Consider the following 18824-nt stretch of genomic DNA (forward strand, 5'->3'; position numbering starts at 1 on the left):
TGCTGTAATTCACTTCCTGTTATGTCTTACTGTCTAAACAGCTGAAGGAAACACTTGCAAACTTATTCTGGATACCAATAAAATTGCTTACTACCACTCAGGAACTGTGATTTATTTATGCTCTCACACCTCCCAACCCATTTTTTAAACCTAAGAATTCCTTGCTATTACAGGGACAAAATATTGGTTTTTACTTGAAAAATATGTATCACATGTGTTAAAGCTGAGAAAAAATTTGGTTGGTTTGTACCACTACCACCACAGCAGTGTTCAAGGCCAGCTGGATAACACCTTGAGAAACCTGCTGTACTAAGAAGTGCCCCTGTCCTTGATCTTTAAGGTCCCTTTCAACCCTTAACATTCTATGGTATATCCTCCCAAAGTAAAAGGAACCTACACAGAAACTTTACTTTCTGTTTCATATTACAAGTGATGTGTTCATATTCCCAGAGATGTGTTAGTGGGTATGAAAAGAATAAACAGATCTCAGAGTGCAGCATTATTAATCCTCTAGATCTGTTGATTTTAAATTTATTTTGGATTACTACTCTTCATTTCACTAAATTTATATGCAAGAAGGATATTGGAAATTGTTTTGTAGCATTATTGATGGTTATGACTCATTGTGAGGAGCATAATGATGTTTTCAATAAAAGATGAGCACTATACATACTTGGATTAATGGGACTTAAAAAACTTACACAAACCAAGTATGATTTATTCACATATTACTGAAATAACTTTGGAAAATATTGGCCTAAAAACTCTGTTGTAAGAACTGTATATGTTTCCATGCTGTAATACAATAGTCAGCTAGTAAGGATTACAACCATTAATGCATATAAACCTCTCCAAATCCTTTCCTAAAAAGGAAATCCCTCCCAAAAGCCTTAAAAATGTCTTTGCTAGAGCTTAGATTTTTACATTAAACCAAAGTCTTTTTCAATGATGCAACATTCCTCCCATTTAGCCCAAACATGCATGTCAAATGAATTTGTCTAGAATGCCAACAATTCCCACATGTTCAGTTCAGTTCATTTGCCTTCAGGTTAGACATAACTATGTTAATAGATTTATGGAGATAAACCACAGAACATTTAGGAGTTCCACAACATTTTTCCAAGATACTCTATCACCACAATCTTTCTCTGGGACTATCATAACCTCTTGGTAAAGTAATAAAAAATATAAATAATTCCACTGCATCCAATCTTTTTTCTCCTTCTCCAAACAAGAAGGTTTTATCTAAGTTAGGTTTAAGGAAATAATTAATCCAAAATCTGAAGATCTCCTTTAAAGGGAAAAAAAATCCAACAGGAAGACTGTCTCTTTGATTTTACTTATTCTCAGTTAATTGCATTTTTATAGCTAGAGTACCATCATAGGTAGTGATGTTTTCAATAAAAAAAAAAAAGAAAATTTTTGACTCATTTTAAAGAAAAGTACTTTATAATACCAAGCTGGCAATAAATTCTTGGAAAACACCACATGCACAGATTTTGTTGCATACAGGGAAAAGAAGATAGGATCAATTGAAATGTATCAATTTCCTTCAGATACAAACTATTATGTTTTATTTCCATTACACATCTTTCAAAGTAAGCTTTTAAAATTTTTGAATAAATGAGCGTGGAGTTCCATATAATTTCTGAGAGTTTGTGTTTCTTTGGGTTATTATTTGTTTTTTTGTGTGCTTTAGGATTTTTTTTTTTTTTTTTTTTTGCTGCTGATGGCTTGGGTTTTTTTATATTAAATTATTAAAATAATTCATGATATAAATAGGATTAGCTGCAGCTCCAACCTAGATATGAAGGAGCATGAGCCTTGTGATATATAGTGATATAATAAGTAAGGAAGCTGCAAGTTTGAGCTCCTTAGCACTTCCCACAAGAAAAAACCAGATAAAGATTTTTTGCATTTCTACTCAGGTATAATCATACATTCTCACAAAGAAAAGGTGTGATTTTATGCCAATTTGATTGCCTAGCAGGACCAGCTAGGCCATAGATCAATATCTATACATGGAAGGTTTTAAGTGCAGCACTCTGATCTTCCTGACACCAAAGAATAGGTCCTGAAAGGATAATTATAAAGTCTCCATAGTGACTGAATCCTTGTGATTTCTGTTCATCAGAAATTTAACTTCCCTACTTATTTTCCACGATGATACCAGTCCTGGGAGTGACTTCTAAAAGCTATTTACCCAGAGTAGATCTAGGCTAGTGGCACAAAGGGTGAAAGACTGCATCGAATCATCATGCAGACATCTATGTAAGTGTCTCCAAACAAACAAACCAAAAAATATTCATCATGACACCAGCAGATGCAACTAGCCATAGAATTTGACATGAAACACTAGGAAGAATGCTTATAATACCCCAACTCCTCAAATAATCATTCAGGAATGATTTTTTAACTTGATGTCCTATTTCTCTTCCAAGCAACACCATTTCTTGGAAGACAAGTAAGACTGACCTGTTAAACATCAAGCTTTTTCAAAGTACAGTTTTTTATTCCTTGGATATGTCACAAAAAGCCCCAACAAGCCATAGGTTAGTTTGGGTGAACCAATCACCCTCTTAGACTTTAAAAGCAAAACTTACCTGTAAGATTAATCTGCAGTTTTGTTATGTCTTTAGCCATATTGAAACAGTGCTTCGCTTTTTTATATTCATAGTAAAACAAAAACGTATAGGCAGACTCAAGATGGAACTGAACTGCTAAGTGCCAGCTTTCACCACCTGTGAACAAAGCTTCTGCTTCTGTCACTGCAAATTAAGAAAAAGAAAAGAGATGAGAATGCAGTTCAGGAGAATGGTATTTTAATAATACCATTTTAGCAATATACCATGAGAGAAAGTCTGTTGCTCTTTACACTTTCACACATTTAATAATTCACTAACAGTGGATAAAAGATATGTGATTTAAAGCATTTTTCAAGTTTCACATCTAAGGATTATTACCAGAAAAAAGAAAAGTCCAATCTTTGCTTATATTTAGCAGCAAAGTTGAAATGGGAAATATCACCTCTCCAGCAAATAAACAACTCTAATTGTATTGGATCTTCTAAAGAACATAAGAACAAAATATTGAGCTAATACCCACCCCTTAAGTACAAAGCTTCTAATTAAAGCTTCAACAGCAGATCAAGCATTGAATGGTGGCTTAGGATTTGTAAGACATTTTCTGTTTAGCTGGTTTTTTGTGTGTTGAATTTTTGTTTGTTTTTAAAATAATTATCGACTTCCTGAGTGATAAAGATCATGTTCTCCATCTTAACTGGAAAAAATACCTCTGTGAACAGATCTGAAGTCTTTGAGAAAGAAGACTTGAATTTTTTCATTCAGCATAAAAGCATTTGTATTTCTTAAATATTTAAGTTTATCAAAGCACAGTAAGTTACAAGAGAATATTCCTGCAAATACAGACATTAAGTTGAAAATTATTCATCTGATTAGTCTTAAATGGAAGAGGGTTTTGTGCTTCATGCTTTATTTCTGCATTTTGCAAAAATATTTAGATAATAAGAATTCCAAAAAATCTTACAGCATCACAGTACTTAAAAAGGACTGGTTACCCAGTTATAGCACTGAGGTGGCTTCTTATGCTTAATTTTTCAAATAAGCTTTATTAATGGTGTTAAAAAGTCTTACTATAAAAACAGTATTATCAAGGATTTTTTAAACATTTTCTCTGAATTTTTTGTTTTTTTTTAAATTTAGAGATTGGCAGTCAAATCTAGCATGAAGAGATTTTATTGTTTAAACCTCCTAGGCTTTTTTTTTGTTAGTACTCGTTAATCCTTAAAACCTTTCACTTAATATAGAAAGCTGCCAAGTCTGAATACAGTTTTTACACAGCTTTTTTAATTCACTAAATTAAAATTTGCATAGATAAAATCTACCTAGTAACAACTTTTTCAAAGATGAGGTTTAAAATTTTTTTTAAAAACCCACGAAGTAGTAATTTAAAAATATTACTCCAAGCCTACAAAATACTGGACATGCAAGTACAAGTGGAAACCACACAAAACCGCAACTTTTGAATGGAGCAACACAAAATAATTTCAAAGGAAAAAAAAAATCAGGTTATAGTATTTAATCATGCATTACAACTAGATTTTCCACAGCTAGCAAGTTTCCATGATGTGAATACAAGATTACTTGTGCTAAAGTCATGAGCTCAAGTGGCACACTGAGAAGCAGTCTTACCACTGCCTAAATACCATTTACTCACAGTGCTTGATAGGCTTAGGCACTTTGAGACTTGAAGGACCTTTGAGGAAAGCTTCACATCATTACTAGTACTGATGCAGTGGCCCAGAAGCACTGATGTCCCAAATTTATGACATCCTTCTGGCACCCATACCATGTTTGGCACATGGCCAAAGGAATGGGAAACTGCACCAAGTCCCATTGGTTTTGCATAATGGCTGCTTCAGAACAGCAGGGAATCCTTGCAGCTGTCTTCTATTCAGGTGATGATACTGACCTAACAATTGAGAAAAATGTAATTTCTCCTGAATTTGAAGGTCTTTTTCTCTAGTAACACAAAGTTTTCTTGAGAACTTGATATAGACAAGCAAGTGGGTGATTCAAGACACTCACTTACTCAAAGACAATAAAAGGTTTAAAAGTATGTATTTCATGGACTATGAAGGTACTTGATTAAAATAACAATGGATTCAGTGAGAAAATAAAGAGGTAAGAGGCACTAGGCAGCAACAACTACCAGGAAGAAACTCACTAAATATTCAGGTGTATTTTACATCATGTATCTCTGAGAACCATATCCAAGAGTCTCAAAACAAGTCACTGTTAAAAAAACCTTTGTCTACGAACACATTTTCATCATAGAGGCTGAAAAATAGTATGTGCCTTACAAGTCCATATCAACTTAAGTGAATTTCTGTTCCCTCTCTAGTCATCTTAAAAGAGATGCTGCAAGTCAATAAAACAAGTAATCAGAAATATACCTTGTTTAATACAGGCCTGGGCAAGAGTAAATAGCTCAGGTGATCTCTCCTCCAACAACTGCTGGTGAATATTTACACATCTTAGAGTCCACCAAGGTAAAGTCTGAAAGAAAATATGGATACATCAAGATCATAACAAGTATAGACCTTTAAGAAAATAAAAGAAAAAAAGGAAAGTAGTTTTAAAATACAGATTTTGTAGTCTATTCAATTCTAGTTTCTAAAAAATACAAAGCTGTCTAAAACAGCTGTTTTATTATATAAAACAGCCATAATCTAGCATAAAGATGAACATATCCAGGCACTTCTACATTGCTATAAAGGTTTTATGGATTTTCCCTCTATTAATTTCTCTAACTGCTCTTTGAACCCTGCAAATCTTTAGTACCACCATCTGGTAAGAAATGCTGTGAACAGCAGAAAAAAGGAATACTTGCATACACTTATTTTGGAGGAGTCACTTGCTACTTTGATTTCATAGCTCCTAACTCTTATAACAGAAAAGGACCAAAATAAAACCAAAACCCCAAATCCAGCTGTTTCCTACTTATCTTCTTTGTGTCACATAGATTATTTTAATAGAAAGCCATGATTTCCTTCTTCAGCAATCTTCCTGAAGAGTCCTAAACTATTTCATTACTGCCTGTACAGAAGCCATTCAGTATTTCTGATAATCCACTGTCATCCTTCTATGCATTTTTTCCTGTTCTGTTTGGCCTTTTTTATTTCTTCAGGTGGGAGCATGAACAAGCCTGAGAGAGGCAGAATAGGAGCAGAATTGCTCTTGAGAACACATTACAATCACAATTGATAGTTCTCATGTCTGTATGTTCAACTTCAGAAGGGCAAAAATGTTACTGTACTAAACAATCACTCCACAGCAGGTAGAGCTGAGCCACAGCCCAGGAAATATTTGATTTTAGAAAGCTGTGTACACAAAACATAAATTCCCCACAGTCTCTTAAACTCTTCTCTAGTTGCAACAAGAGAAAATGCATGGAAAAGTTAATTTCAATACCCTAGTCTCAAAATTGTACTTAAGATTATAATCTGTGAATGTAGAGCACATCTCTACAGAGGCTTTAATGATTGCTATTTATTCTGGTGCTGTTAGCAGCAGACTAACAGCATTTTCTATGAAAGATGTTTGATTGTTTTAGAGGCACCCATCTTCAGAACTTTTTATGCAGGTATGCTTCAGACTGACCTAAGGGTTGTGCAGTATTCAAGCACAAACATCTAAACTAATTACAGGGAGCTGATTCTAATGTCCCTAGAAAGGAACGATCAAAAAGAATAATAGCATCTCTTTCCAAGAGCAATGAAAGACGACTTTTGATATCAAGCTAGACAGAGTAAAGCACACAAACAGGCTTCATGAAAGAGGTCAGATCCCAACGTTTCATCATTTATTTAGAAACCTAAAGGCAAATTAAGTAACAAGTTTCAAATTACTTGAGTTTAGTTTTAAACAATGAAGTATTAATTTTCCCACACAGTGGAGTATCCAGTTTAAAGATACAATGTCCTGAGGCCTTATGCTTATCACTTAGAAATTATAGAATCAGTGAGAATATATTTTTAAAGTCTCAGATAAACCAGCTGAGCTGCATACAATATTCTATTGGCAATGTTTTTTGGGAGCCAAGTTGAAAACTTACAGATTATTTTTAAGCATTTACTCTTACATGTGAAGTATCACACAGAGCTTTATTAATGGTTTAAATAATACATTTTGAAGCATTTTACCTTGTTTTAAATTTGTGTGCGCTACTATTAAAGCAGCAAAAGTATTAAGAGGCCACCTTTGAATCAAGCTGAAAAGAACAAGAAGGGCAACCTTTAATTGCTACACCAACCTGTTGATCAAAGTAGTTCCTATCAGCTGTTGCCTTTGAGCTACTATTCAAACTTAATGGAGACAAAAATAACTGAACCTCAACCCTGTAGAATAAAGCTCCCCATTATGTTATTCTTAGGGGAGGCATCAGGGGAATTCTCTATACCAGGTACATTTTCTGTTTCTCTGACTGACCCAGTTGCTGAAATTCAACAGCACTCATCTGTGAATAAGAGGGAAAACGATGGCTTCCAGAAATGCAGTACAGCCAACATCTCCCACACAGTTTAATTCATCACTCATACAAAGACCCAGCTGGGAATGGATGTTGTCAGCCAAGCATAAAGAGAGGCCATGTGGCATTTTGATCTCCAGCCAAATTCTGTTCAACTGAAATTCAATAAAGAGAAGTTGCTGCTGTTAAAAGTCCCCCACTTCCAGAGAGCCCTGCTACCAACCAGGCTGCTGCCGAACTACAAGGGAGGTACAGAGCCTCTAAGAGTGCTTCATCATGTCTGCTTGTTTTTAACACACATACACAACAGAGATTTAGAGTTAGAATTCATACAGTAATGGTTAACAGTATCCAAAAGCTTGTTAAAGGGTATATAGGGCATGTAAGCTGCATTACTGGGCATTCCCAGTAACTCCCTGACAAATAATATCACAAAGTATGTGTCTGGATAAAGCTGGTTGTATTAAATTTCCTAATTTTTCCAGCTAATGAAGACACCTTTCCTCTTTTTTAGGGAAGACAGTGAGTAAATAGCTTATCTTTAAGAAGAAGATACTTGTGATTAATTGCAGTCACTTTGTTGTAACTGTTTCTTAGAGGGAAGAACCTCAGAGCTACAGGAAAAGAAATAGAAGTCAGAATGATTCAATGAGGTACAAAGAAAAGAATGAGAGAACCAATTAAGCAGTAGCTGGTAGTCATAGTCATTAGTCACATACTTCTTACCTGGAGAGATGTGAGTTTGTGTCTTGAATTCACAAGGATTATCCTGGCTATAAGCAGCAAAATAGGATGAGAAGTCAAGGTATAGACTGATTCACCATCTAGAACCAGCATCTTCAGAATAGTTGCATGCAGCACTTTTGGCTAAAAGAAGGGGGAAAAAAAAGACAAGTTTCAGGAAACTTAAGTTTACTAAAAAATAATGTAGTATAGAACAGAAAAAAAGGCTATTAAAGTATTTAGGGAAAATGTCTGCTTAAAACATTAAAAAACCCCAAAAAGCAAAAGAACCAAAACAAAACCTAAAACCCTTGTCTCTAGGAGTCTCAACCTTTTACCAAATCATGGTAAATGCTGCACTGTTTCTTGCTGTCCTGATACACAACATCAACGCAATCTGCAGGACACTCATTTCCTCCCACCTGAAATGCCATGTCATCCAGTCAACTAACCCCAAACACATTCCAGTAATATATTCATTCCCATGATCTAAGGAGAAAAGCTTGGTAAATCCATGCCATTCAATTTGCAATCACGGAACCAAAACAATTTTATAATTAAATTAACCTACAGCACTGAAACACACTAGATATTCCTGCAGTGTTGTCAGTATATGTTATCATTTTCTTTCCCCAGAGGGAGCTTCCTGTTGGAATGGCATCAGAGCAGCAATATCCGAGCCGTTTTTCCCTTTGTCTGATAAATAAAAAACTCTCTCTGCTTTGGATGCATTCCTGTATGATGTTCTCTACAGTAACACTTTCACTTAATGGCCCTGAGGTGGCTCTCCAGGGTCTCTCTCAGTGGTGATTGTCATCTGACAGTCACCTATTCTCCCCTGCCTTTTAACACAATGAAAGCATTTGAACAGTTTATCTTCAGGCTCAGGGAGATGTCCATTTATCAGTCTATTCCTGGCTCTCATATGACAGATTTCCTTAATGAACAAAAAAATAGGGTTTTAGTTTTCAGTTGGTATAAAAGGGGCAGCAAAGGGGAATGGAAAGGAGAAAGCAGAACAGAAGGTTAAATGACAGCTTGCATTGAAGTCACTTGCCTGAGAAAGATTCTGAATCAGTCTACACAACCAAGGTATAAGTTACTTGAATCATATTTCAGCTTTTTAAACTAAACAAATAACATAATTCCTGAGTTATTTGAAACTCTTTTCAATACCTGTATCAACAGGTTCTATCAAAGACAAAAATTGTTATGCTATATGAACCTCCAATATCACTTTTTAATAACAGAGTAATCTTTAAGTTTATTCTGTTAAGTTTACACTGATTTACTATGGGGTCTTTTAGTTAGCATTAGCATTGAAAATACTTTTACTTTGCAGACAATGATTTGGGACAAAGACGAATTCCTGTACGACATCACTGCAGTCATTTCAATCCCACTGTGGAAAATGATGATCACAACAATCGGACAAACCACTTGAGAATAAAGGAAAAAAACTGCCAACTGGAAATATACTGGATCTGTTGCACCTCTGGCCATTCAGAAAGGAATAACCTTATCAACAACTGTAATTTTGAGAGGGGAAAGTCATCAATCAGGACTTTTAAAGATTAATTTTTCAAACACACACACATAGTGGGACACTCAATACAGTTTTCAGTTTAACATAAACTTTCTCCTACCCTAGAGATACCTTCTCTATCAAAAAATAGAATGTTTTTGATTCTTTCTATAATCAGAGTAGACCACATTTAAAATATCCAACAGGAAAGCAAAGGAGATTTGTTATAAAACCTTTTTCAGAAACAGCCTTGCAATACTAGAGTTATCTGTACTTGTTTAAGCGCTGTAGTAACAAATTAATCTCAAATTCACATTTCAAGTCCTTTCACCACAAAACTCAGTCCTGCTAATGTAACATTAACAAAGAATGAAGGAGGAAGAAGGGAAAGTTGAGATGACATATTACAGCCTTGACAATAAGCCAACAAGTCCCAGAGCCAAAGAAACGCTATCTTCTATTTTAACTAATCCATGTCCTTTTTCATGAAATAAATCCCATCCAGAAATGCAGACATCCTTTACCTGAGAAAGTTTAAACCAACATTCATTTTTCCAGCCTATGCTCTAAGACTGTATTATCCATGCAGAATTCACTGCCCTGATGTAGCCTTTAAGGTGAGAGAACAGCTGCAAGTAAGAAGATGCTTAAGGTGTTATGGCTTCAAGGACTGCAAAGTTAAGAATAGAAGTCCACCAAAACCTCGAAAACATTGGCTAAGAGCAAAAGGAAATTCTGAGCTTGTGTTCTTGTGTTTAAACACCTAAAAATAAAATGCATTGAACCTATCTTGTAGCTCCAAAATTTCATGTATCTCAAAATAGCCAACCCAAGACTTGCTAATATAATGTTCCTTACCTAGTAAACCTGGGTTAGATTTTTGAGTCTTTCTATTCTTCATCAAACTTATCACAAGGAATAATTATTTTATTCAGGAGTAATTCTTAAAGCACAGAAACATATACTAGATAATTATTTCATAACATATGCAGAGAAATCACTGGAGTAGTCATCTAGCTTCTGCTGGACCTGCAAGTGGTTCCGTTTGACCATCACAAATCAACACACAAAATACACACAAATTAAGCTCAATTCTAGATCAATATTTTTTAATCTCTGAAGCACAGAGATTATTTGTTTCTATATTCTACTTACAAACAGTAACTTAATGGCTACTTTTTAGTTAGTACTGCTAAAGACCTGAATCAACTGCAAGCTGGACAGTACTCCTATGTATTTCAATTTTCACAGTATTTCAAAAGTATTTCCCTGCATAACTGGAGCCACCTGAGTAATGATAAAAATCAAAAGAAAGCTCCTGCCATTCACGTTCAATAGCTCTAAAAATAGAGTGTATGAGAATTTTAGTTTAGGAAATTAGTGTTCTTTTCTTGCTAATGATAGTGACTAGAAGCAAAGTGAGCATTCAGTATGCTTTTACTTCTATATTGAGAACCACTCTGGCCTTTGTAACATTTCATCAGCTCTTTCTGTCTTGGGGATCCTTAAAAAGGTAAGTGCAGTCATAAAGAAGTAGACAAAGCCAGGCTAAAGGCTTGGGAAGACTTGATTAAATGGAAGCAGAGGTGAGGTGTAGTCAAACAAATGATCGGATCAGGAAGCTACTGCCTGTGGCTACTAAGCCATATATACTGGGCTTCTCATATTTTTAAAAATACAAAGACTACTCCACAACAATTTGTCATTTAGCAAAGCTAAGGTGATCTACATTTCAGATTAACAAAGGATGTACTGAGGTTACCTGCCAAAGGTTTGGTCCTTGTAAACAGAATTCACTCTTTACACTCGAATGCAATGGAAATATTGCTTTAGTATATAACTTTTTTTCTGTTATGCTTATGCTTTTCTCTTCAACTTTCTGAAAAGGAGGCAAGATTACACAGGAGGCTGTCCCCAGTTTTACAAGCCGAATCACTAACAGGTAACCTATGGAAAGCTGAGTCCAGATTAAAGATAATCATGGTGAGCTCTTTCAAGCAAATCTTGCTTGAGAGCACTACATGTCAAAGAAGTACTTGGGTTATGAAAGCTCTTGTTCATAAACCCTCTCTTGTTCATGAGGGTGACATTGTTCTGCTATTAAGGGGGAATTTTTGAAGTGACTGCATTAAGATTCCCCCTTCTGTTCTATATCCATACCAAGAGAATGCAGGGCAAAACTGTAGGCAACTTTAGCAGACTATCTTTGCTTACAAGACTCTGCCTCTGGATTTAGCCTTGATCATCCATCCTTACATTCCCCACAAGAGGGAGAAATCTGCATAACTTTCAAAGCCTATATCTTGCTGGCCAAGCACAGATGTTTTTTCTTCCTAGCTAGTGCATGCTAATAGAAGGCAAGCATCTGGGCCTGAAAAAGGAATTCACAACAGACTGAATTAACAAGACCAAGGAATCATACCGGATTTGAGACAGTAGTGCCACATAGTACATTAGTGTTTTTCACATTAATTATGACCATGGCTATAGATTCCAACAGAAGCATGGCAATATTTCAGTCTCTTCCAGCAAAAGGATCAAATAATGCATAAAAAGGAATAATAAAAACATACAAAAAAAATTATTCAACTGTATTCCAAAACTTATCCCTGGGATCAGCCTGGAAGCTACAAAAAAAAAGAACAGGAACTGTTGATAGATGTATTTGGAAGACTCCTACCAGTTGCTTACAGGTATTATCAATTAATAGATTGACATCTTCCAGATGGAGCTTCTCACTGTTACCAGATATATTCTATTTGTGAATATGAAATCAGACCATAAATAAAGCAGCAAGCAGCTTGTCCCCTCAACATTCTTTATCATCAGTGGTCTTCATTAGTACTACTATACATGATTTTCCAGTTCATCCACTAAAAATACTGAGCTCAGCTGTATGAGGTAATACACAGAAGCTCTGAAACCTAAGGCAGAATAAATATGCTTCAATTTCAACAATTTTGTATCTTTTATTCCCTTACACACAGAGACAGCTCTTTTAAGACAAAAGGAGCCCATTACTATAAGCCACTTATTTTAAGCACTGAGCTCATTAATAATGTTGTAGTCTAACCCCAACAAGATCAAAACAAGAACTGCTAGTCCACCTTCACTAGAATTCAGTATTTTTTAATCTTCTTTTACCACATTCACTCATTTAAAAATGCAGTGTGGTATCAGTCAGACTATTAAGAGGTGTGATAAAGTCTCACAGTTATTTTAGAAAACTGAAACACATCTAATAAATAAAATGCTACTTTTGTGTGGACTCTGAAAATCACAAGCGAGTTCTGCAGGACATAAAAGCAAATCTTAATAGAATATATGACTGTAACCATAGTATAGAGAGAAGGCTAGACTGAAGGAGGAAAGGGAAATAATTGACACATACTTATGAATATTGCTCATTGAAGACATCCAAGAGGCCCCACTAGCAACTCATCTTAAAGAGGCTATTTTATTTTATTCTTCACTAAAATAATTACAGTCTCACGCAGCCTTATTGCACTTGTAAGAAAAGAAGTTAGCTAGGAGCAAAAATGAAGCTAGGTCACTGATCCAGAGGTGAAACTTCCCAAGGATAGAAACGGCAGCAGTTACATACCCTGGAAACAAGGACTAATCCAATAAAGTGTTCTGAAACTAAGAGTTTTTAAAATATTTATTAAATAAATGAAACATTGTAAAGCTGAAATTTAGTGACATTACTTAGAGCAGGCTAAAAGAAGCACGAAGACGTAATTCTTTAACCTTGATGTGGGAAAAATCATTTTAGTCTGAAAACCTAAAAAACGGATGATCGGTTTAAAAAGGGACTGTATCAGCCTTGTGACAGAATATGGAAGGTTACAACAGACAGAGAAACTTAAGAGTTCCATTTTTAACCCACATTTTCTGAATATCTGTGTACGCATGAGAGGAAGGCTGGATTAAAGGAAACACAAAAAAGGCACTATTGAGATGTTCATTTTTACAGAGTGCTCATATACTAAGAATCCTTGGAATGAAAAGTACATGAAGAGAATTCAAAACATAATTCAAAACCTTTTGAATTCAGACTTTTAATAAAGAAGAGAACTGGATATTATATTTTAGCACTTAAGTGCGTAGTGCTCTTGGAAAAAAAACCAACACCAACATGTCAGAAGACAATACAGATAACAGTAATAGAAATAAAGGTAAACTTCTGCCTAAATGCATAAGTAACCAAACCTTGAAACAATATGGAAGTCTGATGGAGCCCTCATTAGACTGAATGCCTAAGTAGCCAAACCTTGAAGCAATATGGAAGTCTGATGGAGCCCCCATTAGAAATAAAGTCTCTTTTCCCTTATAATCTCTTGCCAGTTTAGTTTCTGCAATACCACTCCTGCATAAGCAAACACATTTCAAAGCATCACGCTCCCAGCCACTGCAGAAACATAAAAGAAACCAAACAGGAGATCGTGTATTTCCTTACTCAACAGGGAATTACTATATCATTCTTCCAGACATTAAATGAAATTGCCTGGAAAAAAAAGGATTTGGGGTGACCTAATTGTGGCCTTCCAGTACCTGAAGGGGACCTACAAGAGGGAGTGAGACTATTTACAAGGGCATGTAGTGACAGGACAAGGGGGAGTGGCTCAAAACTGACAGGGAGTAGGTTTAGGCAAGGAAATTCTTTGCTGTGAGGGTGCTGTGGCACTGGAACAGAGTGCCCAGAGAAGCTGTGGATGCCCCTTCCCTGAAAGTGTTCAAGGCCAGATTGGCTGGAACTCTGGTCTAGTGGAAGGTAACCCTGGCTATGGCCAAGGGCTTGGAACTGGGTGATCTTTAAAGTCCCATCCAAGCCAAAACATTTTATGATTCTATGAAATGGTAAATAGAAATTATGAACACTGTATTTTTCCAGGTCTCTGAACTCTGTCAGTGACACCAATCCTATAAGCATCATCTTGAGCTGCAGACTGTGTTAGACTGCAACCTGTGCATACACACTAACATAGAATATAGAGTTCTCCAGTAAACAGAAACAAACATTTGTAAGAATATTTCAATATCATAATATTAAACATTATGAACAAATTATAAAGAGACTCAATTAGGCTTTATTATTTTTACTATATATAATGGCAAAATGAACTACTTTTCCCTTCAAAACTTTTGCTCATTTCACATCCCAAAAGGTTTAGTACACTTGGTTTTCACTGTTACTTATTTAGTCATCAGAAGACAAGATTTGAATTTCAAGTATCAAAAATCATGCAAAAAATAAGCCTATCTATACATACTGTTGTTGTCATTACATTGCAAAGGTTCCATATTGTTGTCCCCTTATTGCAAGAGTTTCATATCTCCTTCATGTTTCTCAAAGGCAGCTCTTCTAAGCACTGACACTTCCTTTTCTTGCAGTAGCCAACTGACTCCAGTTCCCCCTCAACCAACCAACCCACTCTTTTATAACACGCTTCTTATTGGCTACAGGTGCAGCCTGTTAAAATCAGGCCTGCTCCTAATCTTTAATAATTAGCCCAGTTGAAACTCCTTAGGTGTAAGATTACTTTCTATACTACCTTTATTTTCTTATATTCTGTCCCCTACATACTGTGCCAGCCCTAAAAGATAAACCAAATTTATAAACATCTATTTAAAAAAAACGGGAGCAATACTGTATCCACAGAAGGAAATAACTACTGTATCTGAAGTAGTTATTTAGAAATACAACCTTGCAAATGAACCTAAGGCAGGACTTTATGAATTATGGAAAACATGCCGCAGTAAAGCAGCAGAGCCAACAGTTTTATGTGAAACTTTTCATATACTCCAACTTCCCCTCATTTCACTTTACAGCACTTACATTGCTCATGATCCATACCCTATTCTTAGTGAAATTCTGAATTCAAACTCACGTATAGATTCAGCATTAACAGAAACTACTGATATGTTCTTCACTGACACTGCAGTAGCCAGTATTTTACCACAGCTTTAACCCCCAGAGAAAAATCAAGAAGCTGTGCTAAAACCCCATGTGAGGAGAGTCTGGACTGTGGTACTGCATGAGGAATAACACACACATTTCACTAAAAAAAGTTAGGGTGTTGATTAGTAATCTACATAAAACGATGACAAAATAAATAAAACTGACAGCCTGCAGTTTCATCTCCTATATTCCCTTCTCTTTCCAGAAGCTCTATATAAATTAGCATTTTTGTACTAATATTATCTCCACTCACTTGGCATTCAGGAGCCTAACAGGATACTGAGCATCCAAATCTACTGTTGCCACCTGCCAAACACTCTGCTATTTGCAAGATACACAACTTCTACCTTTCCTTAAGGAGGGGAAATTTCTAAGCCATTTATAAACATCTTTCTTCAATTCAGCTAAGAATGTATCCCAAAATAAACACACAAAAAAGTTTATTGATTGAAAATGCCCTTTGAGTAAATGCCTATATTAAAGATATCTTCTCCACCCAAATCCAATATTTCCAGCAGGAAATAAGTAGAAAAGCAGTAACTACTTTTAGAACACTGCTGATATAACTGAAGATGCTGCAATAGCAGCCGGTAGGATTGATGATTATGGCGATTCATCTAGCACCCCACTTTGCAGATGTGCCTTCTCTGACACAGTGCTATGGTTACTTGTGAAAAGCAGAGACAATAAGAGGACAGCTTATTAAAATCCAAACCTACCTCACAGAATTTCTGTAGCAATGCAGGTGGCAAAAAATCCTGAAGCTTTAACTGAACAGGAGGCCCAGTCCAATTGCTTTGAACGAAGAGCTGCAAACTCCCCACACCAAGCAGAAACATCAGCCTCTGCCTGCAACATAGATAAGAACAGCAATTAGAAACATATTACATTTTCACTTAAAGCTACAAGAGCTAATTAAATCTTGTGCTAGCTCAAAACCCTCAGCTTTACCAAAAAAGAAAACAAACAAAAAACCCCAAACAAACAAACAAACAAACACCCCCCCCCCATAAAAATCACTCTCCTACTCTCCTATGAGGAGGGTTCAATGAATGGAATATTCAAGAATGCACATAGGAAACTGAAAGTCCTTGAAACATGTTTGTTTATAAAGGTTGTAACTAATGCCAAACATCTTGGAGGTGGAGTTTATATATTTCACAATTTAAGGCTGTACATAACGATCAGAGATCAGAAGACTAGCAAAGGATGCAGATAATCTGCAAATACCATGCAGTATTTGCATATTGCATGGTTATTATAGTTTCTTACTATACATCTAACATTCACAGAGAAAATACTGCATTAGCATATGTTCCAAAAGAGCAAGTTTATTTTTGTTTTGTCATAACTGTTTATTTTCACTCACTCTAATAAAAAAATTAATTAAATCAAAAATTCAGAATACTCCCTCCAAGTTGGTTCAGACACTTTGGCAGTAAACAATATCTAATTCATCATGGCCTTTATTTTAATTAATAGTAATTTATTGAAAGATGAAATTAAGAGACTGTTTCATTTCTGAAACTAGGTTTTGCAAAATTTTCTTTATCTACAAGACTAAGCTCATTTTACATTACTATGATTTCTTCAGCAAATAATCTATGTGGTCTGCAGAAGGCAGGGCACAATCTCTCAGAATTTAATGGTTAATTTAACAGGTGTAGACTTTTGAGATTTATACACAAACTTCTTGTTTGTTTTATGATACCTTAATAGCTCAGAGCCTTATTGACTTATATTAACTAACACATAGAAAATGGGTCTCCTAACTACAAAAAGTTACATTTTAATTGTGCAGGTTTGATATAAACACTGGTACGTTAAGGAGCATAATTGAAACAGAAAAACCAAGTCCTTTCTTTTTGTAAAAACAGAAACTTAGAGATGTAAGAGCGCTCCAATCAAAACAAAAAATAAAGTGTTATACAACCCCTTAAAAACTAAAGTAATATAGAAAAGCCACACACAAACAAGCAGCTTGTGGGCAAGAATGCAACAAAAGATGCAGAACAATAGGAAAGCAGGGGTGGAGAACATTAAATTGAAAATTAAAAAAAAAATAAACCAAAAAAACAAAACCATCTCGCATGGGAGTTAGAGAACAAGGACTAGCATAAAGAGTTCTTGTTGAACAAGACAAGGTAACATCTCCTGGCTGTCATTATTCAGCCAGTAACTATCTGCTAGGAAATATGAATATAGGAATACATAACCAAGATCACCATTAAATTTCCAAATAACTCAAGAACTCAAGAACTCAAGAAAGCACTAACAATTATTGTACACTAAATTATTACCACTACACATGAAATATCAACATTGGTATAAATTTCCTCATTTTTCTCCCATGATAAATTATACTTCAAAGCTTCTGAAAGGTAACAAAGAACAATCAACCATCCCCGCACTGTGATTTGATACTCCAGTCTTTTGAAGATCATTTTCATTATTTTATCTTTTACACTGTTTCTACTAGTAACAATTTATTTATTTATTCATTTTAACATTACTGATATCTATCTGGAAAACAAACTTGCTTGAAGAGACAGAGTTTTATCCATGCAGAATGTCTCTGGAACAACTGATAACCAAATCCATTACTTTGGCTGGGATACTGTTTTTCCACTGTTTAATTTGTCATCACCAATTTTTTTTTTTTCCCCATTTCAGATTCATGACCAACTCCCAGTCTCTTTATCAGTCACTCTGTATCAGGAAACGAATTTCAAGCTGTAATCCCTGCAAATGCTGAACTCCCTTGCCTATCCCCTGGGTTTTTTTCCAAGAAAATGCATTCTGTCTCCCTGACTGCCCTTCACACTCACAATGCAGACCTGCAGATGCTTACCTCCCAAAGGCTGCCTGAAAAGCAACACAGAGACTGCTGCCAATGTCCCCCTTGCTAGGGTGAACTACATAATTTATTTTGCATTTATCCTTAGATATATGTATCCATTCATCTCATTTTTCCTTTTTCTGTGTGAATGGGTTTTTTTTAACACTGTTTACACTGAGTCAAATCATTCTTCATGATACAGAATCACATGCTTAATATTCATATTGCTGTATCAAATGCTGCTCAAAAATAAAGAACAATAGTGCATTTGTATTTCCAAAAAAAATGGATGTGCATATAATGCTAGAATTTACAAACAAAATAAAAGAAAAAAATATTCAATAGCCAGGTTCTGCTTAAGAAGTTACTGGTTTCTGCTCTTTTTAGTGATGCCATAAATTGCAGAACAGCAGCCAAAACTATTCAGTGTCTAACTTTGCTATTTTTTAAATTCATGAACATCAAAGCAAGCTGCAAAAACAGCAAGGATGTCTTCATTTTAGGTCTTCATTCTATACAGCACACCAGTTAACCAACCATCAGATGTTCCATGAGAAATACCAGAAATACCATTCAGTGTTCAATTTGGGAAACCGTAACAAGCTTTATTGTATGGACTTCTTTTTCCAAGTATTCATTTATACGTTGAATATGTAGAAGTAGTAAATACAGGCTCAACAAAAAACAGTGTTAGAGCTCATTTCCTTGTTCCTTTAGATTTTGGA

The 18824-nt window shown here is 35.4% G+C and overlaps 1 protein-coding gene across 1 annotated transcript in view; it reads right to left on the reverse strand.

Moving 5' to 3' along the window:
- TTC27 (tetratricopeptide repeat domain 27) overlaps positions 1-18824 on the reverse strand; it is a 112558-nt gene that overhangs the window by 87765 nt on the left and 5969 nt on the right. The window contains exons 3-6 of the mRNA XM_054629777.2: positions 15980-16109; positions 7777-7917; positions 4976-5078; positions 2604-2768 (exon numbers count right to left, since the gene is read on the reverse strand). Coding sequence (XP_054485752.2) covers positions 2604-2768; positions 4976-5078; positions 7777-7917; positions 15980-16109 — 539 coding nt within the window. The remainder of the gene's footprint in view (positions 1-2603; positions 2769-4975; positions 5079-7776; positions 7918-15979; positions 16110-18824) is intronic.

Source organism: Agelaius phoeniceus, chromosome 3, assembly GCF_051311805.1.
Source record: "Agelaius phoeniceus isolate bAgePho1 chromosome 3, bAgePho1.hap1, whole genome shotgun sequence".
NCBI lineage: Eukaryota > Metazoa > Chordata > Aves > Passeriformes > Icteridae > Agelaius > Agelaius phoeniceus.